The 24838-nt window shown below is 38.4% G+C and overlaps 1 protein-coding gene and 1 long non-coding RNA gene across 8 annotated transcripts in view; one reads left to right on the forward strand and one right to left on the reverse strand.

Moving 5' to 3' along the window:
• Window positions 1-19788, reverse strand: part of SPAG16 (sperm associated antigen 16) — a 738021-nt gene extending 718233 nt beyond the window's left edge. For 3 of the 7 annotated variants that reach the window (XM_036022886.1, XM_036022885.1, XM_036022890.1), the window contains exons 1-4: window positions 19563-19788; window positions 9412-9461; window positions 8156-8251; window positions 1590-1708 (exon numbers count right to left, since the gene is read on the reverse strand). In XM_036022886.1, coding sequence (XP_035878779.1) covers window positions 1590-1708; window positions 8156-8251; window positions 9412-9461; window positions 19563-19689 — 392 coding nt within the window. In that variant the 5' untranslated portion in view covers window positions 19690-19788. The remainder of the gene's footprint in view (window positions 1-1589; window positions 1709-8155; window positions 8252-9411; window positions 9462-19562) is intronic. The other 4 variants (XM_028509493.1, XM_028509494.1, XM_036022888.1 and 1 more) reach the window with 4 other exon arrangements.
• Window positions 19789-19802: 14 nt separating this feature from the next.
• LOC118499998 lies at window positions 19803-20313 on the forward strand. Its single transcript, XR_004902518.1, has 2 exons — window positions 19803-19953; window positions 20087-20313. It is a non-coding gene; the product is annotated as an uncharacterized LOC118499998 (long non-coding RNA).
• Window positions 20314-24838: the final 4525 nt, after the last annotated feature.

A 24838-nucleotide genomic window follows, 5' to 3' on the forward strand; every position in this document is an offset into this window, starting at 1 on the left:
CCCATATATTAAGATATTTTACACAAATTTTACTTAATGATTGTAATATTATGCTAAGTGGCATGCTTAGTTAGTGTTCTAAAATTCCTACCACAATTGTAGTTTCCTAAAATTTCCTCTCAACTCAAATGGCTAAATGTGAAAAGATAATATGACATACCTCTTTGTGAAGAGTACGCTGTCTCCACATTTCTCCGAGGGAATCACTGAACACTTTAGACTGACCAACCCTGTGAGCACTACATGCCCTAACACACATTCTCAGAGGAAGCGAAGGTAACTGAACCCCATTAATCTCTCATCTCATTAGTACTGCAAGTTGATCATCTACTTTTACAAAAATATACTTATAATGCATTTGTAAATGTTTTAGGGGCATTTTCATAAAAATCATTTACACAATTTCCACATTTAGTAGGAACAATATTATTTTACTGCCATCAAACTTGCCCTTTTTCCTAAACTATAATAAAAAATGGTTCTCTTCTTTTAATGTATTAACATTAGATATGCAATTTAAAGTATTAAAACATATCTCTTCTATGTGCATGGTCCAAGTAGATGAGAACCAAAGAAAAGCAAAAGACAAAAACTACACCATAGATGGGATTAGTAAAAATTAAAGCTTCTCCCTATATTTAAAATTAGGATTATCCAAAAAAAGCATTATAAACATCTTCATATGCCATACAATTCCTTCTTTCTATAATATTGCAATGGTTTTTAAAGACCAAACATATTTTCATACCTGATTATTTAATAATATTTCATTAAAGAATGTTAGGACTCTGAAAACACGCCTGGTGACATTCCTGCTGTAGCAAAGGAATAAACACAGCATATCTGCTAAAGGTTATAACCAATGAGTTAAATTTTTCAATTACAACAAAAAAATCCTGTCTTTAGTTATCATTTGAAATGTTACCACTTACTTCTACATGAAGAAAAAAAATTTTAGTTTATATACTTATGTATTTTTTATTGTTGTTCCAGTACAGTTGTCCCCACTTCTCTCCCACCACTCTCCCCACCCCACCCTCAATCCTGCCCCCTCCTTTGGCTTTGTCTATGGGTCCTTTATGCATGTTCCTTGACATGAAGAAAAATGTATAGAAAAAGAGAATCAATCATTTGTGTGAGTAGAGAAAGGCAGACCATTACACTACCCGGAAAACAAGCAAAGTAGTACTGTTAGTAGGATTTCTTAATGCAAGAAATAATACCCTTACCAATTTTGCAGAAAATATTAGGAAAAGCACTTCATAAAGTCATTTTGTATTATATCATATGACTCCAGAATATATTCCAGTTTCTTGATTTTTGAAAATCACCTCATTTTGAATATTTCACAAAGATGTTTAATATAAATTTATTTGAAACCGATACTGTGACTATGTGCATTTATGTGTTTACGTGGATGTGTTTGGGGAAGGTGTGCTGTGGTTTCAGTTGTGGGGATGGGAAAGGTTTCCACCCATTTTATCCATTTTGCATAAATTGAGTGACTTCAGTTTTTAAGAGGGTTAAAAGTGTACACATGAAACACTGTTAGCATTTCTAGAGAACTCTTTATCTCCATAATTACTCACCACTCAGACTGAAAGCAGTCAAGGGTTCTGGTCATTCCCATCTTGATCAGAAAGTTGCAGAGAAAGTCTTCTATTACTTCAGGGACTTCACGCTTTGAAGGAAGGACTGTCTTCTGCTCCTGAAATTTAAATGTGCAATTAATTATTTTGGAAACATCAGCTCTTTCATTAATGGCATTGATTCACTCACTCATTTGTTCTTTTTTTGAATTGTGTTTGTCAAGATGGATGATAATTGAAGGATAATCACTTGGAATAAAGCAGTGATAAAAACAGGCAAGACTCAGTCCTCATAGCTAATAACCAAGTGGATGGAGACAGAAAGTGAATAACCACTTTAAAAATACACAGTATGGAAGATGGTACTAAGTGTCTACATTAAAAAAGGAGAGGATTAAAACTAGAGGGAGCCCAGAGGAGGGCAAAACTGTGCGTGGAGTCTGGCTGCTATGCATGTAACCTGATGAGGGAAGATTTCACTGACGAAGCAGCGTCTGAGCAGAAACCTACAGAGGAGGTTCCAGACGTAGCATTAGCCAGTCCAAAGGCCCTGAGGCAAGAGTGTAATTGGATTGTCTGAGACAAATAAAGTCGGCTTGCCCTTTCAATATTACAAAATACACTCAAAAAAAGAAATCTATGGACCTTTAAATCATTTTAATTTTTATCAATATAAAAATAAATACTGTATAATGATTTTGGTGCCTTGATTTTTATTATAGAAATAATAAGGAAGAAATCACGTGCAATGAAAGAGGCTTGCACTACTATTTCACGATAGTTGAGAGTCTATCAACTAGAGGAGAGGTCCACTAACTCTCCTTGGAAATAAAGTTAATTAGAACACAGCCACCCCCATTTGTTTACATATTGTCTATGGCTGCTGTTGCTCTGTGTGACAGGGCTGAGCAGTTGCAACAGACATCTACCCTTTGGCCCTCAATGAGAAAAAGGGTGATATTTCACCAACTGAGATATAAAGTTAAGAGAGCCATACAAACTACTAATCACATAATCCAGTGTATAAAATAAATCAAATAATGGGTAAATTCTTAGAAAATATCAACTGCATCATCGTTGTCATTAGCCTACATTCATTTTCTTTTCACTAGCGGGAACTTCTTAATTTAACTGTCAATCATTTGGATAGACAGATCTAGTTTCTCACACTCACAGAAATGCAGCAGTGAACTTTTCCTTCCTATTTCTCCTCCTCACACTGCTAGTGGCTACAGACCAGGTTACACAGAATACACAGGATGATTACATAGAAATACAGTGAGGAAAAAAAACCTGTGTTGCCATAAAAAGTTCTTTACAAAAGTACCAAACACAGCCTTGGCTGCTGTACTTCAGTGGATTGAGAGCCAGCCTGTAAACCAAAGGGTCGCCGGTTCAATTCCCAGTCAGGGCACATGCCTGGGTTGCAGGCCAAATCCCCAGTAGGGGGTGCTTGAGAGGCAATCAAACATTGATATTTCTCTCCCTCTCTTTCTCCTTCCCTTCCCCTCTCTCTAAAAATAAATAAATAAATATTTGAAAAAAAATGCTATACACAATTTGACACTGATGTGAATTACTTGTGGGTGCTATAACATTCAAAATGGTGGAAAGTTGAAGCAAATTTGGGGGTTACAGAAAATTCCTAAAATGACTAGGGGTTCTAAATATTTTTTAAGAAAACTTGAGCAGAATAACTTACAATCCCTTTTCTAAAATTACTGTTAAAAGGTATTACATAGCAATGTTGATTATATTCAGGACCCTATATAAAACACCATGAGAGATGCCACAGTAGCAGAGTACTGTATTTTGCCTTGTATAGTGCACAATTTTCTGCCCAAATATTTGAGGAAAAAATAAGGATGCACATTATACATGATAGTACTAATTTCATATCTATATCAATGTTAATTCTTTTATTTATGCTTATGCACTAAAAGTGTAACTCTAGAAAACAATAATGATATCCACATGCAAAATAATAACCTGAAATATGATCATTGGTTCTGTTTCTAAATATAAATAAGTTTAAAAAATTGAATTAAAATAAAAGATGTTTTCCTGAAGGTTTGGGCCAAAAACATGGGTACACATTATACATGGCAAAATACAGTTTCTTTTCCTTGCCTTCAAGTCTTGCATTCCAGTGGACAATTATACAGAATTGTTCAGTGAGGGCCTAACACAGTCGGATGCAAACATTTGTTATACAATAGTAAAAACTACCTCGGAATTTGGGGTCAATAAATTTAAATATGGTATTTCATAGGATTAGATGAATGACAGTTGAAGGAATCAGGAACACAAGAGGATAAAACAGAGAGAATGTATCTACTTTAGTTTCTTACCATGCCCGTGGGCTGCTGTTTGTACATATGTTGGTATGTATGGCTGCGACACAGCAGGTAGGTTCCTGGGGTCTTCAATAGATGTTTTCTTTCTCCCTCTTCCTAAATACATCTGATACACATACTAACAATTCTCTATAATCTTCCACTGCACTTTTATCTCAATTACACATTCTCTACAATTCTCCTATGGCTTTATAACTAATTTAATGGTGATGTTAATAAAGTACCTCAGAATAAGCACAAAGAGAGCAAGTACTCTACTACCTAGCAAATATGCCTCCCTTTGAAGATTGCTGGATTATAAAAATATATCCCACTCACATGTGACCCAATAGTCTGTTGGTGACAAAGGTGACTCTAGCATATAGCTCAGTTTTATATATTAAAGTTATAAACTTGAATTTTTCTAAGTAGAGAGGTTTCTAGATAGTGTAATGAGGGCAACAGTAGAAAGCTGCTCTGAAAAATGATCAAGGAGTAGGTGAACAAAAAGACTTTGTTAAGGAGACTCTTAGGTTGGAGTTTAGAGAGGGCATAAGGGAACTAAATGGTAATGGAAAAAAATAAGCTTTCAGAAACAACAATAAACAAACAAATAAGTAGGAAGTTCAGTGGATGAAGAAGGTCTAAATAAAAGGAATAAAAATTTACTAATCCTAGATTCTTTTGTTATAACAACATAATTCTCAGCAAAAAATATTTGATAAAAATCTGAATAACTATACTAGAAAAAATTTAGCATAAAATTCTATAAAACTTCTCAAACTCTATGTTCTCAGTACATTTTTATACTCAAAAACTACACAGGGCTTTTGTTTAAATGGATTGTACCTATTAATAGTTATCATATTAGAAATTAAACTTTTAAATATTTATTTTTAAGTAACTGTAAGAAAACTTTTACCCAATAACATAAATTAGCACAGTTTTATAAGACAGAACTATATTTTGTAAAAACAAAAATAAATTAGTATGAAGAGCAGCACTGTTACAAAATTTTGCAAATCTCTCTAATATGTAGAGGAGATAGCTGGATGCCAACATTTGCTGCTCCATCAACCTACTGTAGCATGTTACATTGGTTGAGTCACGTGAAGAAAATTCAACACAGACACACGTAGTTAGAAAACGGAGGACAACACAAACCCCCAGCGGATGCCAGCTATACTTTCAGAACTACTGATAAATATGTGAAACAACGTAACGGTTTTGTTCAGTCGCAAAACCAGATCACAACTTGCCTTCTACAAAAACACTTGACATTTCAAACAAATGCCTTACATTCACAAAGGAAGATGAGGCGACTGAGGAGGAGGAGAGGAGATGCCAGGAAACTTAAGAACTGTATTATCTGTGTGCCTTGCTACTGTGATCTTTACAGATCAAAGTTAGAATTTTATAAAAAGTTTAAGTTATTAGAGAAGTATAGCAACACAAAGCGCCTTCAAGGGTGCACCTCCGAAGTTACCAAAACAAAAAACCAAGAACCAAAGGGATTAAAGAATTACACCCCCCAAAATGGCAATAATAGTATTAGTAAGAAGGCTCACAGTTTAGAGGGGAAAGCCCCATGTGGATGTAACTAGACTTTTTTTTAACAGATACACACAAATACCTCTAAGGAATATAAAGGTGTGTATCCTATCTCCACTTATATTCATACTTAGAAAAAAGACTTTAGTTTCAAGAAATGCCTGGCAGTATAACCAAACCACATATTTGTTACAAATTAATAACATTTCCTACCTTCTTAATTTTTTTCAATAATCACTTTAAATATATTTCATTTCAGAGTTCAGAAACATTGCACCTATTAAGGAAACTGATGTTGCATCACACACAGTTTAAAGTTTATGAAATAAAACATGCAATCAATTCTCAAATTTTCATCTACATTAACAAAGTATAAAGATAATCATAACAATTTATTTAAACATCCACTATTCAATAAACAGTTATATTAATTTATTTAACAAAAGACTATTTACATTATTTCCAACTTTCAGTTATTTCAACGACTTCAATTATTTTTCACTATTTTAACTATAATTAAACTTTCGTAACATAGTGACCTTTCTCTTTCGATTTTTAAAGAAAATGTTAAAAGTCCTCATTGTATAAGGACCACTGAATCCTCTAACATAGAAGACAATACACCATATTTATAAACAGATGTAACCAGATCACAACAAAAGGAAGTTGGTTTCACAGGCAATGGATACTCTTTGACATAGAAAGCCCGTGACACAGCTCAAAGTTAGTTTTTGAAGATAAAATACTATAGAAATAACAAACAAATCAGAAATACATAATTGATGTACTATCATAAAATGAACCCATATTTAATTTTAAAAGCTGAAGGGCAATTTTTGTGAATTTTCTGCCTAGCGCTGTTCCTCCAAAGAACTCTAAAAACGAGTACATAGAACTTAAATGAAAGTCAACCAGCTATAAATGTGTCAGAAATCTAGAAAGCTAACTCTTGCAAGGTTTTGATGAAAGAAAGCTTCTGAGAAATGGACAAAAGAATTATTGATATTTGGTTCAATAGACATGACGGCTACTCCATTGTATTTCTTCCACAACCATGCTCCCTGGACTCGGCCTTGGGTTTGCAAACACATTCCAGCAAGATATCAAATACTAAAAATCAGTTACATTTGGGTCATAGTAATTTCATTCAATGATTCATTTATATTTTCACTTACTCAGCTGCTGTTCATCTAGTACCTCCTGTGTACCAAGCACTGTGTTAGGCATGTCGACCTCACCAAATACCAGGACAAGTGAGTGGTACACAGTGTGTTTTTTAAAACCCTCCTTTATCTAATGATGCAAAGCAAGAGGGAAGATGAGGAGCAGCAAATAAACACACCATGCACCTGATACACTTATATAGTTGCATATCATGCAAAATGCTGTATTTAAAACTATTCCTATAATTTACAGCATCGAGTTGTCCAAAAGACTAACAAGTCTCTATAGTAGACTTCGCTTTATGTCTACCCAGAAGGGACTATGTCCCTAAGATACATTAGAGAATGCAGTTTGCTGTGAGCTGGAGCCCTCCGACTACAACAGAATACAATCAATTCCAGGTTCAAGAACTCCTCCTCTTGACGTGTTTTCTGGTTTTTGGCTTTTGGGGGTTTTTGAGTAGACAGATATTTTGGAAAGGCGTTACTGAATTTCTAGACAGAGAAAGTCTACAAAATACGAAAAGACTGACACGGGTCAGCATACAGAGAGAAGTCTGTACGTACTATTCTGCACTAAAGAAGTCAAATCTGCAACTAAATAAGAGTATGTATCACAATTTCCTTCACATTTCTCAGTAGAAAAGGGTTAGATCATTTTTAAAAAACACCTTATCCAATTAGTGTTGATATGAAATACTAAGCACTTTAAACATATTTTTGCTATCATCATTAAAATATTCTCAAGTTTTAAATGAGTTTTCAATTTTACAGGAATGTCATCATTTTATACACTTTTAATGGGTGGTATTATAATTAGAAAACATCCCCCACCATATTCCATTAGTAAAATTAGTGCACAAACCTCATAAGAAAAAAATATCATCATATATTAAACATTCCCTGAGAGCTAAATACTTCCATAAAAAAAAAAGCAGAGAATGCTCACAAAACAGATTACAGAGTATGTATAAAACATCAAATTCTGTACACGAGTGTTGCTAATCCTTGGTTTAATCTCCAGTGATACTAAATAGGCAGAGTTCTAATGGCAAGTGTCATATATTGCAAAGTCACTCCAAAGTGACCACCATGTGGAAAATGACAAAACAAAAAAGAGTAAATATGACTCCGTACTTAAGGTGGAGGTTTGATGATAGAGAAACAGAAATAAAAAACACCTAACACCTGGCTGGTGTAGCTCAGTGGATTGAGCACGGGCTGCAAACCAAAGCATCGCAGGTTCTATTCCCAGTCAGGGTACATGCCTGGGTTGCAGGCCATGACCCCCAGCAACCACACATTGATGTTTCTCTCTCTCTCCATCTCCATCTCCCTCCCTTCCCTCTCTAAAAATAAATAAAAATAAAATCTAAAAAAAAAAAAACACCTAACAGATAACGGGGGCTGCATTTAATAAGTAAATGAAGTACTTGAAATGAAAACAACTTTCAAAACTTAATGTAAAAGGTTATCACTGCTAAACTACAGGTTACATTGTGTTCAAAATTCTCACCAAAATTTGACTATCTGTAACCTGTTCTTGAAACATCTGCATTGCTTTCGTAAGATCTTCTTCACCTTCTGGAATGCTAAAATTGTCATCTGGTATCTAAATCACAGAGCAAGAGAAGGACAGGAAGAAGTGTTAGCAAGAATATAAACATACATTATTTCACTTCCATTTTTTCTCACAAAACAAAGGATCAGAGAAATATATTTTATGTCAGACACTATATCATTTTGAAGATCTATCAAAATGAATAAATAAGAAGCAGAAAGCTTTCTGACCTTCTTTTAAACATCATTCAGTGTCACTTTTAATAAACTCAGTGTTGGCTTATGGGCAACTGCTTTTATCTATAATGACAAATGGAGACCAATATCTCTGCTGAAAAAAATGTCAGGTGCTCTAAATGCCACCATTCCCTCCTCATCCCAGATTCTCCGCACCCATTACTTTTTCATAACTACTACTGGCAACTACAAATCTCTGGTTTATTAAAAAATAAATAAATAAAACTCCCTGCCTGAATGTTACACCCTTGGAAGAATGTAATCAAGTTCAATTTTAAGTGTTAATAATAGTTAACACTTATTGCATGCTTCTTACATGCTGATCACAGTTTTAAGCCCTTTGCAATCATCTGGCTCATTCAGTAATTTCATGCGGTAGGCATCCACACCAGCTCCGCTGCTCCAGCAGTAATACAAAGCCCGAGTTCTGTGCTTCTCCTGCCCCTTGCTTGCCCAGGCCAGGAACTGCCAGGCTTGCATCCACACAGTCGCATTCACAGCCCCTGCCTCCTAGAAGTGTCTCTATCCTCCATGTCTCAGAAGTAATGATAAGTTCCACTGGAATGGTCCATTAAATGGAAGGTTTGGGACAGAAACCACACTCTCGCGGAAGTGTAGTTAAGCCAGCTGGAAGCACAGGATCTGTGTTCCAGCTGTGCAGTGGCAGTTTGGGAGACGCAGCCCAGAGCAGACTGGGGGACGGTCAATGCCTGTTAGCCAGTGATGACAGGCGGCAGTGTGACGCCTCAAGGCAGGGGATAAGGGGCTGATGCTGAAGGACAATTAACAGGAAGCCCCCAGAAGCCAGATACACTAAACCAATCTAAATTTTTAAATCTTGAATAGAATTTTCACACCTCACTCTTAACCAGCTGAGATTAGCTAAAATCAGTTGAAAACCTAGCAATTCTTAAGTAAATATTTCTTAGGAACAAGCACAATGAATTTACAGACCACTCAAAACGAACAAATTACCTCTTCATATTCAAAATCATCATCTTCAGATGCTTCGGTGATGGTGACCTCTGAACATCTTGTCAAGTCTTAATCTCAAAATATTTGGAATAAAATGATTATATTTAAAATCAATTTAATGTCAAAATACAGTATTAGCTCCCATTATCTTACCAACTCGGTGGGCTAATACATTTCAAAGTTTTCATCAATGAAAGTTATTTAAATCTCCACTTTTTTCTTATATTTACTTCTCCATTTTAATTCTCCTCAGGAAAGGCAGCCAAGTTTTTAAGCAAATATAAACTATATAGTAATCATAATTCAGTAGTTCCTAAATTATCAAGAAATAAGTATTTTAAATATCAGAAATGATTCTAATAAAAATTCTAACAGTATTACTGTAAGACTTCTAAAATTATAAAAGTTGTTCTAGTTATAAGTGAAAACTTCAACAGTTATTTTGTTGGTTGGTAGGTTTATTTTTTTTCTTCAAACGTAAAGGCTTGGTTGTGCCAAGTTTAAAAAGCATGAAATTAAACACTTTAATGCACAGTAGTGGTTATGAAAATCAAAGATGAGATTAGCCTAGTTTGCATTTTGCTGCTGGTTATAAGAAATTGTCTCTGTGATTCTGCCTTCCAAGAGTTAGCTGAAAGTGTATTTAACAACTTATGTTGTTTGTAATATGAACTGATAACACATAGTATTTAATAGAAGCCAGATGCTGTCCTAAGGGTTCTACGTGTATTAACTCATTTCATCCTCATCCTGTCTATGAGGCTGGAACCATCATTATCTCCATTCTACAGACCAGGACTCAAAGGCACAAGACTGCACAGCTCGGACCTAACAAAGCTAGGAATACACTCCAGAAGTTCAGGTTTCACTCCGCTACACTCTCTCTTACTGTTCTCTACGGTTTTTCTGTGCATGTAAATACTTGAGGTGTTTGCCAATTATTTCCACATAGTTCTATACCTCTAAAGACAGGTAATACCTTCTGGTTGCCAAGCCTCATCGTAACCAATAACTCTTTAGTGTTTGCCTTATTATTTAAGCAGACACTTAGGCCTAGTTCAGTTATGACCAACTCTCAGGAACCAGCTACCTGTCAAACGGCCAGTATTTTATTGTCAAACATGAGTGTCTCTCCCAAAATTATGGTGAAAGTAATTTAGGCTATAAAAGTAAACTAAACCACCACAAAAATAATTGCATGCCTGCAGTACATCCCATAACCGTAAACTCACCCTTATGGAGTACCTACCTTTTACTGACATCCTGCGTAAAGGGCTTCCAAATCTACCCAATACACTATTGCAAAGCCACTCGGAAACTCTAAGGTACTTTTTATGTTAGAACCTCTCTAGGTACCAAAATCGGTATGTCGTTTACCTATTGCTGCATAACAAACTCCCCAAATCTTTGAGCTTAAATAAATAAATCAGCATCCATTATATCACAGCTTCTGCAATCAAGACTTCAGTAGTGGCTTCAGTGGCAGATTTTGATGTAGTCACTCATGAGGTCGCAGTCGAGATGACAGCCAGGGCTGTGGTCACCTGAAGGCTTAACTGAGACAACAGGATCTACTTCCTAAAGGCTCAGATCCTCCCCATGTGGCTCTCCCCACAGGCTTCTAAAACCCCCTCAAGACATGGTGGCTAGCCACCTGCAGAATAAGCAATCCAAGAAAATGAAGTGGAAGCCACAGTTTATTTTATCAACAGCCTCAGAAGTCACAAATCATCACTCACTCACTGGTTACACAGGTCAACACTACTCACTATGTGAGGGCACTCGACAAGGGCATTTACACCAGGAGGTGGGGATCCCTGGGCGTCATTTGCAGGCTGGCTACTACTGTTGGGAATCACCCTGACTGGTATCAGAAGCTGAAACCCCCAGTAGGCTAAGGCTAAGGGAATGCCCTTGGAACCGTAAGCCAGCAAGGAGACAAGGGTTTGTCTCCCTGGCAGGAATGCTGCTTCTGCTGCTTTATTCATAACTGAACCCCAAAAAGCTTGGTCAGTTAGCCAAAGACGGGTAAGATTCCCCACGGGGGGAACGACCTAAGCCAGGCACGATCACTTTGGGAGGCCCCCCAAAAGAAGGACTTGGGGGGCTGCAGCAAAAGAGGGTGACGGACCCTCGTTCCACGGCTTTGACATAGCCTGAGTTCTCATTGTCTGGGAGAAAATCTCCTTATTGCCTTAGTTCCTGTGCTAAGCCTGAAACAATGACAGGGTGGTGCAGCTCTGTGCTGAAAAGGACGGATCCCCGGGTGATCAGGCCTAAGAAAGAAAATGTAAATTACTGTGAAACCTTCTTTGTTTAGAATGCTCTCAGTTGAATGAGAGGGGTCCAAGGAGGAAGTTTGTTCCTCAAAGTCTTACAGCTCTTTGACCCCGACTCAACAGACCAGCAGAGTTCCTTGTTTTCTATAGTTCCTTACTTCCCCCTGATAAGTACTGTACTTTACCTGAATTATTATGCAAAATGAGCCCAATAAAAGCAGGTATGGACTGTAAATCAGGGCGCTCCCCACTAGGGGGGGTGGCCGTTTCGTCCCTACTTCCCCACAGAAACTAGTCTTGTCTCTGTGCATGTGTGTTTTTTCTCGCGTGTTTTTCGGCGAGTCATCCGCAGCGTTCCATGGTCACTGCTGGCCGGTGACCCACGTGCAACATACTACACTACCTTACAGCAGCTCAAGAGCATTAAAAGAGTTAACACATGTAAATTATTTAGAAAAGCGCATGGCTTACAGTAAAGGCTATGCAGTGTTTGTTCTATTTTCCATGTTCTGGAAACAGAGAGTATCTGTGGAAAAAGTCTCATAAGTCTCCCGCGGCTCAGTTCCCCCATATGTTAAGCTGAATGGATAAAAGATAGTCTTAATTTTCCTCCTTTTCTACATTTATATTTATCTGACATATTTTTACTTAATGAGATAAAAGTTCCTGATTATCAGATACAGGAAGTCAGCCTATTTTTGTATGGAAAAGTACGTTTCCCTATGAAAGACAACTACCAGAAACTGATTTTGTATGCAATTATCTGCCATCAGATCTCCAGAAGAGCAAGGTCATCCTTCACCGCTGTTCATACCATAAAAAAGTAAGTATTCTATAATGATCTGGATAGATTCTATAACTGTAAACTGACCAGCTGCTGCCTAGATTGTGAGGAAGGAACATGAAAGTAAAGGTTATTAAACATAGTGATATGTAGAGGGGAAAAGTGAACTGTTCTAAAAGCTTTGGAAATATCTAACACCACCTATATACTCTACCCAGAAAATACTCTAAGCGAAGGATTTTATCACTGGTAAAATATTCTGTTTCCACACAACCAAAGAAGACTAAGAAAAAATAACTACCATTTTGTAAAGCTTAAAAAGTATTGCCATGTGGAACACAGCCATATTTATTCTCATAACAACCCTGTGAGATTGAATGGTGCAGATACAGTCATCTCTAAAATTTAAAAAAAAAAATAGAATCAAAAAGATTAGCCTAAAATCACACAGCTATAAGTAACAAAGACAAGTTTCTTCAATACAAATGCCAAGAATTTTCTAGTACACCGTCCTATTTCTACAGTGAAACAGGAGCATGCAATATTTGCCAGTATCCCAAGTAATATAAACTCTCACCTATTTATTTTCCAAACTCGTAAGAATTATAATAACAACAGCTAAATCAAATCACTTAAAGAGATCAATGTGAAGACCTTAAAGGAAGGAGGAGTACAAAAAGGCTGCAGACCCCAAAATTAAATTAACCAAGGGCAAGAGATTAGTGACACAAAGGATCAGGAAAAGGACAAATATCCAAAACAGGAACTGGTATCCTCCTGATGGATATTTTTAGTATTCACAATAGGAACTTGCACCGAAAATCTTCCCAGAAACAACTCAGTTGAAATGCGACGTTGCAGTGCTACTGAAGAAATAAAAGTTCTGTGTATGTTGGTATGCATCTGCCTATCTGGCTAGATGGTCAGCAATACACGGACAAATGCATGAACAAATCCCAAAATGATTCTCTGGTAGTTTGCAAATATGCATACACTACAAAATATAAAAATAAATGAATATGCAAATTAGAAGAGAAAGGGAAATAGTAGAAGTAGGATAAAGGTAAAGATGCAGTATATGCCATAGGTCTCATAAATTGGGTTAAACCTAAGCCACAGATTTGACCCTAAGCTTCCCAGCAGCCAGGGTGAAAAGGGAGATGTAAGCAGACACCAATTCAATATCCATCCAATGAAAACAGATGAGTTTCTCAGCAGATATATAGCAATTTCTGGTTTCAAAGCATGAATAAATTACACCTCCAGTTTCCCATGAAGAGAACATTGTGGATTGTACAGATATTGATCCCCTTGGCCCTTGGGACAGCCAGAACAACAGCAGGAAGCAGAATCTGACAGAATACCAAGTGTGAAAGGCACTACCTTAGAAGCAGAATTGCCAGAGTGGAAATAGATCATTCATCAGAATTGCTTGAAAGCTGAAGCCTTTACTGTGGTTCTACAATACTTTCACTGGGAAACTTTCTCATCTGTAATCTAATCTCTTAGGTGACCCTATTCTCCGGGGGATGTCCCTACATTTAAGCTGGCCACAATTCCAGCACAGTTTTTTTTCCACTGCAGAATAATAAGCTGGCATCTGGCTTACAATCAGTTTCTTAATGCCAAGCTGACTCTGAGCCCTTACAAAACTCCCTTCCCTTTATCTACCTAGTCTTCCCTCAAAGAACATCACAGAACTCCAGTTCTGAAATTCACTGTTTCCCACTCTGTTCCCCTTAGATCTGGTTCTTCCCTTTCTGACTATTTGACCTTAACTTGACATTTAATACCGCGCCTGGTTCCAAAATCTGCTTTCGCCAGGGCCCTGTCTGGGACTCCCCTTTCCTCCTGGGTCTGCAGCCACAGTCCACAAGGCATACGTCCTAGGCAGGTTCTGTGCCCTAGAGTCACCTTCTGGACTCAGACCAAGGGTCCCGCTCCACCACATCTCCACTTGCCCTGAAAGGAATTTAACAGTATTTGTGAGTTTGCACAGTATGAATCAACATCCTGGTACTCAGTTGCCATGGATGAACTGATTGGGACCTTTTGCACTAGCCAAATCTTCACCAGATCCTGATCTCCTAGATCCTAACCTCCTAGATCCTATCAGAAAGCAGGCCAATATACACCCCCATGGAAACTGCCAGGGAGCCCTAAACGCATCACAGTGCTACAGGAGGCACCACCACAAGAAGCCTCGGAGCAGTGTTTCAGCGAGTCTAATGGAGCAAGGCTTCAGGTGCCAGCTGGTACGACGCTGTCCCAACGTTCAGGAAACGGACCACAGCCAGAAAGCAACAGACAATTTTCAGATATAAGCAACATACAAAGTTCCTCTCACACTAGTCTCTTCCACTATTGCATTTATACGTAGTGATCCCTGCCAGCAGCAGCATCTTTATAAAGAACTGGAGGGAAACATATAGCTAATTATATTTTACATGATTTCCCAAAGCTGCTACAGCCAGAAATTGCTTTGTAATCTCTGCCATCACTGCAGAGCCAATGTATACAGCGGCTAACATCCAGGCTGGGTCCTCTATAATCAACATTTTACTTACTAAATTGAAATTTGCAAAAAAAAAAGTACTGTAAACAGCAAACACCACAGTCATGTGCCCTTTCTTAGGAATTCCAGTTTAAATAGAGTAAGTTAACTGAATAATATAAACCAAGGACAGGAAATAACTGGCATGTCTGCTGCCAATTTCCCCGCTGTTTGCTCCCTGCAGTCTTCTTTCTCCCCACGACTTCATTAGGTCTCAGAATTCTTATTAACGCCACCTACCAGGAAGCCACTACCATCTTAACAGCACTGCCAAGAATGGAAATGTAGTGGCCACCCTTGCCCTAGACAGCTCCTGCATGTCTTCTGCCTCGGAAACTGGAAAACAAGTCTCTTTCGACTTAAAGACTCGCAGTTCTCACAGTTAGGTAGTGGTGTGCATTTTCCAACTTGTAATCCAGGAGAGCCAAAGATATCAACTCCGCATACTGTAACCTCTATCTGAAAATATAAAGGTTAAAGGTTAAGATATTAACCTTTATATACAGGCTTGCTATTCCTATTGCAGTTCTTACCAGCAGCACCTGGGAGCTTGTTAGTGATGCAGAATCTCAGCCCTGACCAAGGCTTATTGAATTAGAACCTTCATTTAAAGATTATATCTTTAGGTCCATCCATTCTGTTGCAAAAAGAAAAAAGAGAGAGAGAAAGAGCTCACAGGCATGAACAACAGTGTGGTGATTACAGGGAGAGGGGAGGGGGAGGGAGACGGAAGAGGGTACAGAGGAGATAAACGGTGAAGGACAGACACTTAGGGTGGTGAGCACAATACAGTGTACAGACGAGGTTCTGTAGAACTGTGCACCTTAAGTGTATAATTTTATTAACCGGTGCCATCCCAATACAAACATTAAGAAGAAAAAATCCATATCTTTGACTCACATGCACATTAAAGTTTGCCTGAACTAGAGGACACAGAACACCCTTTTTCTCTCCAAATAGCCTATGACTTGCCTGCATATAAAATTCAGCACATGAGTTTAGTAACATGCCTCTTGGTGTAGATTTTACATTCAGATTGTCTATCATTTTACTTGACTATACGTAGGGTACATCTAAGCCCCCCCTGGGCAAATTCAGTTTTCCATGATGATAAGAAATGCATAGCTTGAGTACATATGCTTATTAAGGATTTTATGAATATCGTCTCACTACTATAAACATTCCAGGGAAATAACATAACAGAGGGAGATGTTTTTAATGTTAAAAGGAATAAAATATTTTTAAATGATGAAAATTCAATTTTAATTAAACAAAGTTACTGGTGAATATTATACCACTGAAAAGAAAGATGAGCTAGGATGTCACTTAAAAAGACAACCATGCCTCTTAGGTGGCTATCAATTTAACATGATCACCATGTTTCAGGGTCTGGAAACCTTAATTTTGAATTTTCAGAAACAGCTAATTTTGGAGCTGCCTCAAAGGACTGGCTTAACGCATTCAACTCTCAGCAAGCGCTGTTCAGAGATTGCTCTTGGGGCCAGAGGACACCTCTTCAGGGGCCAGAAAACATATGTCCATACTCTAAAGAGCCACATTTTTAGAGGTAGAATGCCTGGAAAGATGACATAATAATCAAAACCTAGTTAGGGGAGCAGCGAATCAGAGCGGAGAGGAGATAACAAAAACAACACTCGGGGCTCCACCACATCTTAGAGTCACGTGCTCCATGGCTCTTCCTCGACCAAGGTCTTTCTCTGGACGGGAAGCAACAAAATCAATGAAGCATTAGCTTTCTTAGTGCATTCATTCCAGCCTGCATGGGAAGCAGGCACGCCCAAATGTTGACAACCGTGCATTGATAGGCAGCCCATGGTCCCAATTGCAATGGAAAACACCACCCAGACTGCTGATCCCTAACAGAGGACTCATTCACAAAAGACAACCACCAACCTTCTTTATAAACTCTAGAGACCCCTATTTGGCCCCTTTCAGATCGCTTAGTTAGAATCCAGCCTTACATTCCACATGCTGCCAGTATCTTTCTTATAAAGAGCCCTGCAGAGGATTTATGCACTCCATAACCAGATTTCTTAAAGCTCTGGTGGTAATGAAATAAGGACTACCTCATGTAAGTTTGTGTCTCATCTTTTGGAAGTTTAAAACATAAAAGCAATGATATTGTGAAGTGTGTCGGAAAAGAAACAATGGCCCTATCACAGCTAGGAGGTTGCAAGGGAGCGGTGTCTCAGGGGTAAGAAATCTTTCGTGAACACACTCTCTACACTGCTGTAAAGAAGAGTGTGGGGACTTCAGTGAAGCCATTGCCCCGGTGATGGATCCTGCCTGTGTTTCTGGTTTGGGCCACATGAGTGTGTGCCTGTTCTTTATGTCCAAATGTTTAACAGCAAAGAAAAGGGTGAGTTCCTGGGGAATTAGTCAACATCTTTCCAAGCCTTGCTCCATACTGATAGCTTGTTGTCTAGTGTTCTAGGAGCACCTGTTCAGTCATAAACATGGAAGTCCAACGCCAAACGCAGGAAATTGGAAGCGATAAGGTGTATGTGCAAAGTAGAGAACATCAGATTTCTAATTCATTTGTGCATATTATCACTTTTCTTTATCCACTGCAATAGCTCAATTAAATTACCTGAGAGCTAAGGACTTTCAACCCAAGCAAGTCTCACTTCAGCAACTATCATAATTGCCTTAGGAAACAATGTCAAATAACATTATACAGTCAACTCTTAATTACGCATGTTAAGAGAGCCCAGGGATATAGGGATAATTGGCATTCAGTAGTAATCCTCCAACCTCATTTTAACTAAGAGTTAAAGTCTCTCTGTTGACTATAGCTCTTACTTGCATTGAATATAGGAAAATTGACTGGTTAAATGTTTAGCTCTGTTATTCCCTGACTACTCTGGTTGAAACCCAAAACAGTAGTCAGTCAGGCAAAGAAGGATGAAAGAAAAGCAAAGAGCCTAAATAATTCACAAACTAGATAATGAAATTCTGAAAAGTGGGAGCTGCTTATATTTGCAAACGTGGTGTTCAAGAGAAGTCTTCATAAGAAAGGTTTGTGCAAAATGCCAGGTGTTGGCAGTTGTGACTCAGCGATCTCCTGGCCAGTTAAGTGAACATGATTGTCATTGCCGACAGCTGTGCTACATTGCACTCCCACCATTTATTTCACAAAAATGTTTGCAAAAAGTTGCCTCATTGTGTTTGTCTCATATTACCAATTATACTACATGTTACAGAAATCATTTTAATACAGACAAAAACGTTAAGATGTCTGGTTATCATTCACTAGCAAGGATACTGGGTAGCTTTATACTTGATATACATAGCTCTGAAAGAAATGTTGGCTTCTATTTAATTTAAAAAGGACCATTACTAAAAAAAATTTGTTAGAACTATAAAAATAGAGTATAAAACTTCATTTAAGACACTAAAGCACCCATACATTCCACTCAAATCAATTTCTAACTATTCCAACTTGTATACCTGGAAAAACCATGTTCGCCTGGAGTGAAATACTACATACTTTCTTTGATCTCTTAACTTAGCCCCTCAAAGCGCCCTGTAGCAGAGATGTGCACTGAAAGTGAATCAGGAGGGGTTAATCAGTCTGCCAAAGGTCACCAAACGGACGTCACTGGGTCCAGAAGTCATGAATTAGAGCTGGAGGGACTACAGTGGGACTAAATAAATAGATGAATAAATAATATAAGGTAGATTTGGAGTTTCCTTGTTACTTTAAGAATAAAACACATAAATCATCTCTCCTTCCTTCCTGCTTGAAGAAAGGAATAGGCATCTTTTTCTCATGAATTGTCCCCCTCTCTGCCTAGACGAGGGGAGCTCCAAAGTTTTACCCAATAGTGAACTTAATTATCCACATATGGCTATTCGATTTTTTACTGCTGTTTCCACTGATAATTGCTCATCACTTTCTGGCTTTTCCCCCAACACGACTGTCTGAGCCCTGTCAGCTCACCAGGCTATCATTTAGTTGCTAAAGGGGGAAAAAAGTAATTATTATTATTAAATAGCCTAAAGTGATACTACCCAGGAAATTAATGCTACCAAAATAAATCATTGAAGCATTGGACACGGTTGGATATTCTGAGCCTGAGGTCGTTAAAAGCCCAAAGGCAGAGGTTCTTCCCTAATCTGCTAACTTTCTTGACTGCATTTGTTCAGAATATCTGAAAGTTTGGGGGCTTATTTAGGAAAACCACTAAGCCAAAAGAAAGCTTGGATCTACTTGTGCGACCTTCACACGAAACTTTTATGCAAAGTTTACTGATTGTTTACTAAGCACGAAACTCCTGAAGGTCTTCCAACGTCACTTCCAAAAGCCACGCGGCAGCCTAACCATCTAACAGTCGGTGGAAAACTGGGGGGTTGCGGTGGCAGAGACGCCACCCTGCGGTCCAACAGGTGTCTCTGCCGCTCCGCGGTCCCCAGCCTCAGAAAGCGCCCCCCAGTGGGCAGCCCCGGCCCTCACCCCTAACACCCGTTACCGCGGCAGACACCGGGGGCCGCGCCTACACGGGAAGGATACGCTCCAGGTAGTAGGTGCCCTCCGCGGCCACCGCGTCCTCAACGTCCCCTGCAGTCGTCAAGCCCAACCCCAGTGCTTCTTCCAGAACCCGCAGGGGAGGGGTGATCCCCTCTCGCTGAGCAGCCATCGATGCGCTCTCGGCCCCTGCCCTGGGCAGGTCCAAAGCGTCCTTAGGAGCTACGTCGAAGACGCTTGCCAAGGACCCCCACCCCCACGAAGATCTCGCGAGAGCTTGACACTCCCTCACCCCCACCCTCCGGGCCAGCTCCGGACACGGAAAGGCTGCCCCAGGATACCGGCTGGTGCCCTCTAAGCTTCCTGGGTTACCACGGCAACGTCGTTGCCTAGTTACCCTGGGAGTTCTTGGGACGCAGCTCCTGGAGGGGAGGAGGTAAAATGCGAGAAACAGTGGGCTTGGATTACACACATTTTCTTACCGAGGCAGCTTAGTTTTCTTTGACCCTAGCATTTTTCCCTCACTTAATTGTCTTCCCTACATCACCTTCCTCTCTTGGTTCTTACAGGCCGATCAGCAGTCCTCAGATTTCAGATGTGTGTCCAGTCCCACTGATCCCCAGGAAAAACTGGAAAAGAGGAAGTTTCTAAATGCCTGGAGTGGAAAAAGTCCTAGAAGTCATGATTGAGAGCCTGACACCGGGGAACTACCATCTTCAGACCCTTAGCAATAAAGAAACAGGGTTGTTGGCTTAGTCAAATCCATGCTTGTGCTACTTTAAAACTTTTATCTGGACATCTGTCTTGACTTTGATTTCATACACTGGGACTTGGAATAGTATTTGGAGCGTCGATTCTTGCCAAGGTAAAGACACTTTCACAAGAATTATGAGGTACAAATAGCCCTAGCATAATGCATAATAAATGATATTTGCCCAATCCTGTGCAGTCCTTTTGCTATGACAGAATCTTCCTGAGATTTATATTGTGTATATATCAGAAGCAAGCATCTGCTGGGCCCTTTTCTTTGAAGATTCTTTTTTATTTTGCATTTCTTGATGAAAAAAATGATTGCATATCTTAAAGCCTTGTTGCCAGTGGTAAAATAACATAAGAAATAAAGAATTCACCAGGCACATAGTAAACACTGAGAAATGAATGTTATTTCTATTAAAGTTAATTGCTTTTTAATAATCAAGGGTCACAGATATAATAGTTGGAAAATTCATTCCTGGTAGTGATTTTTTTAATCATCTGCTCTTTGTCCTTTATTCCTTACATCAAACGCATCCCGAGTGTGCATTAGATGCAAGGAACAATTATAAGAAGCTGCAAATACAGGAAAGGAACGCTGAAATTGGGGAACCCACTGCTTTCTAGAAAGCCTTCTCTTTGTTCCAAAGGGAGACATACCCCATCCTTCAAGATTGTTTTCTGTGAACACAGGGCTGAGAAATGGCCTGGGTAAGGAGTGGTCAGGGCCTCGCAGGCAGAATAAAGAATGTAGGAGTATGAGAAACCCTGGAGGAAAGTCATTCTGAACGGTTCATGTTTATTTCTATTTTTTTCTTTTGTCTGTTACAGATGTATTGGGTTGGCCAAAAAGTTTGTGTGGGTTTTTTTTCCATAAAATAAAAGACATTTTTCATTTTCACCAGTAACTTTATTGATTTGGACATTTTGAGTGTGTTGGCTATCTTCTGGGTGGTATAACATTGATTGTTATCAATTAATGTCTTAGTTTGGTCACTCTCAGTTTTAACTGGTCTACCCTACTGTGGAGCAATGTCTGGTGAGAAATGTCCAGCACAAAATTTCACAAACCACTTTTGATATGTTCAAACAGTCACACCTTCTCCATGACCCGCACAGAAATTTTTTTTGCATTTAAGTTGCATTTTTACCTTTCTTAAAATAATAAAGCATAATATGCTGAAAATATTGCTTTTTTCTATTTCAATATTAAAACTGCTGCATAAAAATTTACCAATTTTGATTTTGTAATGGATGCTGATGTGACAGCTATCACAATACAACTTAAAATCGTTTCAAATGAAGTTAAAGATAACTAAGTACTACTAGAGCCATCATGTGAAAAAAACAAACAAACTTTTTGGTGAACCCAATAGTATGTAATGTTCTACTGATAGGTTTAAATCCTGGCTCTTCTGTATGATCTCAATTAACTTAGCCTCTCTGGGCCTTAGTTTCCTCTTCTCTAAAACTGAGATTTTAATACCTAACTTACTGAACTATAAAGAGTAAATAAAATATGTAAAAAGCACTTATCATCATGTTTGGTATCTAAAATATTTTCAATAAATAATTGTTAATAAAATTGACTTAAAATATCCAATATATAATTGGATATTATACTTGTCAGAAACTTACTTATATAAGAATATTTTAAGACAAAACTCAAATATTTTAGACATATCCAGTACTCAAAAAAAGGAAAAGATTTTAATAAAGTCATAAGAAAATACGGACAAATTATGACAAGTATCCACTAAAAGTAAAGAAGAGATGGGAAAGATTCCTGTCTTAAAAAATAAGATAAAATAAAGAGTTTGCTAACCCTTATATGTATCATTACTGCTGTCCTCAAAAAACTTTTTTTGTAATTCTGGAAGTCTTTTTCTCTAAGGGCTTCAAATAACCAAAGTTTAAATTCACAGTTTTCAATTTAAGGTCATTTCATGGATTTTAAATTTATAAGTCACCTAAGATATTTGTGACTCAACTACAGTTTGAACACATCGCAGGAACCTAAGCAGCAGTGCATTTAAAAATTCAAATTAAGAACATCTTTATTATTATATTTTTATAAACCTTTAGATTGCTACAAAGGATGGGTAATATTTTAAAAAACAATAAAATAAAAACAAAAGTAATCTCAAATATAAACAGAACCAATAAATTGCCTTCACGTAAAAAAAAAAAAAAAAAACAAGATGCGATCTGTGTGGTGACTGCTAGTATCTTAAATACAGTAAATCTTTGCAAGAGATGGGTCTAAAAATAATCCTTTCCCATTGTTGCCCTGGCTGGTGTATCTCAGTGGACTGAGTGCGGGCCTGGCAACCAAAGGGTCGCTAGTTCCATTCCCAGTCAGGGCACATGCCTGGGTTGTAGGCCAGGTCCCCTGTAGGGGGTGCATAAGAAGCAACCACACACTGATGTGTCTCTCCCTCTCTTTCTCCTTCCCTCTCCCTCTCTCTGAAAATAAATAAAAATCTAAAAATTTTTTTTCAATAATCCTTTCCCATTATTTTGTTAATTGCTGATTTAATTAAATATTGAAAGCATCACTAAAAAAAAACAAATTCCAAATCATAGTAGTGGTTTGTATTCTTTTTTGCTATCCTATAGTACTTCAATCCTATAGTTTTTCCTTATTTTGCATGCCCTGGCTGGTATGGTTTAGTGGATTGAGCATCTGCCTAAGAACTGAAGGGTCGCCAGTTCAATTCCAAGTCAAGGCACATTCCTGGATTGTGGGCCTGGTCCCCAGTAGGGAGCCTGTAAGAGGCAACCACATATTCATCTTTCTCCCCTACTCTTTCTCCCTCCCTTCCCCTCTCTCTAAAAATAAATAAATAAAATCTTTAAAAATAAAAATACTTCAAAAACATCTTTTAAGTGAGTAAAAAGAAAGTGTCTTAACATTTTGATGAATAAAAAGCAAGCTATCTATTTACCTTTGAATATATTCCAGAAAGAAGTAAATAAAACTGATGGAGACAGACAAAATCAACCAGTAATAACAAAGGACAACAGATTTTTATTTCCTCCAAACCTAAATGTTCCACTTTTGTAAAAGTGAAATTATTTTTGAATGCGAAACCAGAAAGTAATCTGACAATAGATTTATTCTTCGCATTTGTAGTTCCAAAGCAGGGAATACCCATATGCAAAAATATAGTAAAGTACTATTCAATTTTTAGAAGTTAGGAGTGTTCATTTGCTTTCAATAGAGCCCAAGCCATTTACTGATGCATTATTTTTTTCGAAGTAACTACCTTATTTTCTTTCAAAACCTCACAGTAAGTGGTAGCCAGTTTTAGAATTTCAGGATTCATATAAGTAGTGGTAATTGATGGAAATGATCATTTTCAAACATACAGCTATATTTTCCCTTTTTTTAGTACTAACCAACTTGAAAACCCACATCTGCTATGTTTTTAGCCCATGTAGTTCACACACTTTCATTACTCTGACCGTGAGTATTGTACAAGCTAACATAAACATCTCATTTTGCTTGGCTACAGTGATCAGTTTCTAAGCCGGCATGTGATGTAAAAGGAGCCAATGAGACATGATGGGAATCTGTTTGGAATTCTGGAAGAGAGGTGTCATGAGCATGAATCTTGAAATAATCTTTCCTATAAGCCAGCCGTTGGTCCCTGCTCAGGCCTTAAGAACTGAAAGCACCAAGCCACCTGTGTGAACACCAGTCCTATAGGTGACACTGGCACTGAGAAATAACAGAGAGCCAACACAGGTGACTATGCTATTCACTGAGATTTTATTAATGCAGGTTCACCCAGGCTTTATTAATGCAAACTTAATCTAAATCCATACTAATGACAATACTAATTGCTTAAAAACAATCAGTAATAACATCACATGATGCACTGGGGGCTAACGAACCCAAATCCCAGAGTGTCAGTCTGCAGGTCCTGGAGACAGCATGGTGAGCAAGGGAGCCATCAGCATCTTGCAAAGAACAGTCTCTGGAGCCAGGTGGGCAGCAGGACAGATGAAGTCCTCAGTCCAGCAGGACAGAGCCTCCTGCAGCCAGTGCCAAGGGAGATCAGCATGGTGTGGAGCAGCTCTCTGGTGTGTGGAGCTCAGCTGTCTCAGCAGTGGCCTGGAGCCTGCCTCAGTTATACCTTGAAAGTAGTGAACTCCACCCTTCCGGGTCTCTTGGTAAAAGTTTTGGCACCCCTGATGGCAAATGGGGGATTTTCCCAGGAGCCTACACATGGGTGGTCCTGCCCTGCAGACAGGGCTCTTCTGGTCACATGTGCAGAGATATCTTAGGTGTGTCTCCTTGACAGATGCATCTAGCATTGCTTAGGTAGTTTTTTTCTCGAACCAAAGTGTCATGGCTGACTGGTGGCCATCCTGGTTGACAGGAGTGACTCCACTTTCTTTCATATACTTTATGCTATCTTGACTGGACCAATGCCATTTCACTGGTCATGCTCTCCACAAGGGGCCTTACTCTGTTCCTTCCAACTTCACTTGTGGAGTTGCCATAGCTACCTTGGAAGTATGAAGAAAATTTCTGTCCAAAAATTGAATGAACGTGGAGG

The sequence above is a fragment of the Phyllostomus discolor genome, chromosome 4 (assembly GCF_004126475.2).
Source record: "Phyllostomus discolor isolate MPI-MPIP mPhyDis1 chromosome 4, mPhyDis1.pri.v3, whole genome shotgun sequence".
Classification (NCBI taxonomy): Eukaryota; Metazoa; Chordata; class Mammalia; order Chiroptera; family Phyllostomidae; genus Phyllostomus; species Phyllostomus discolor.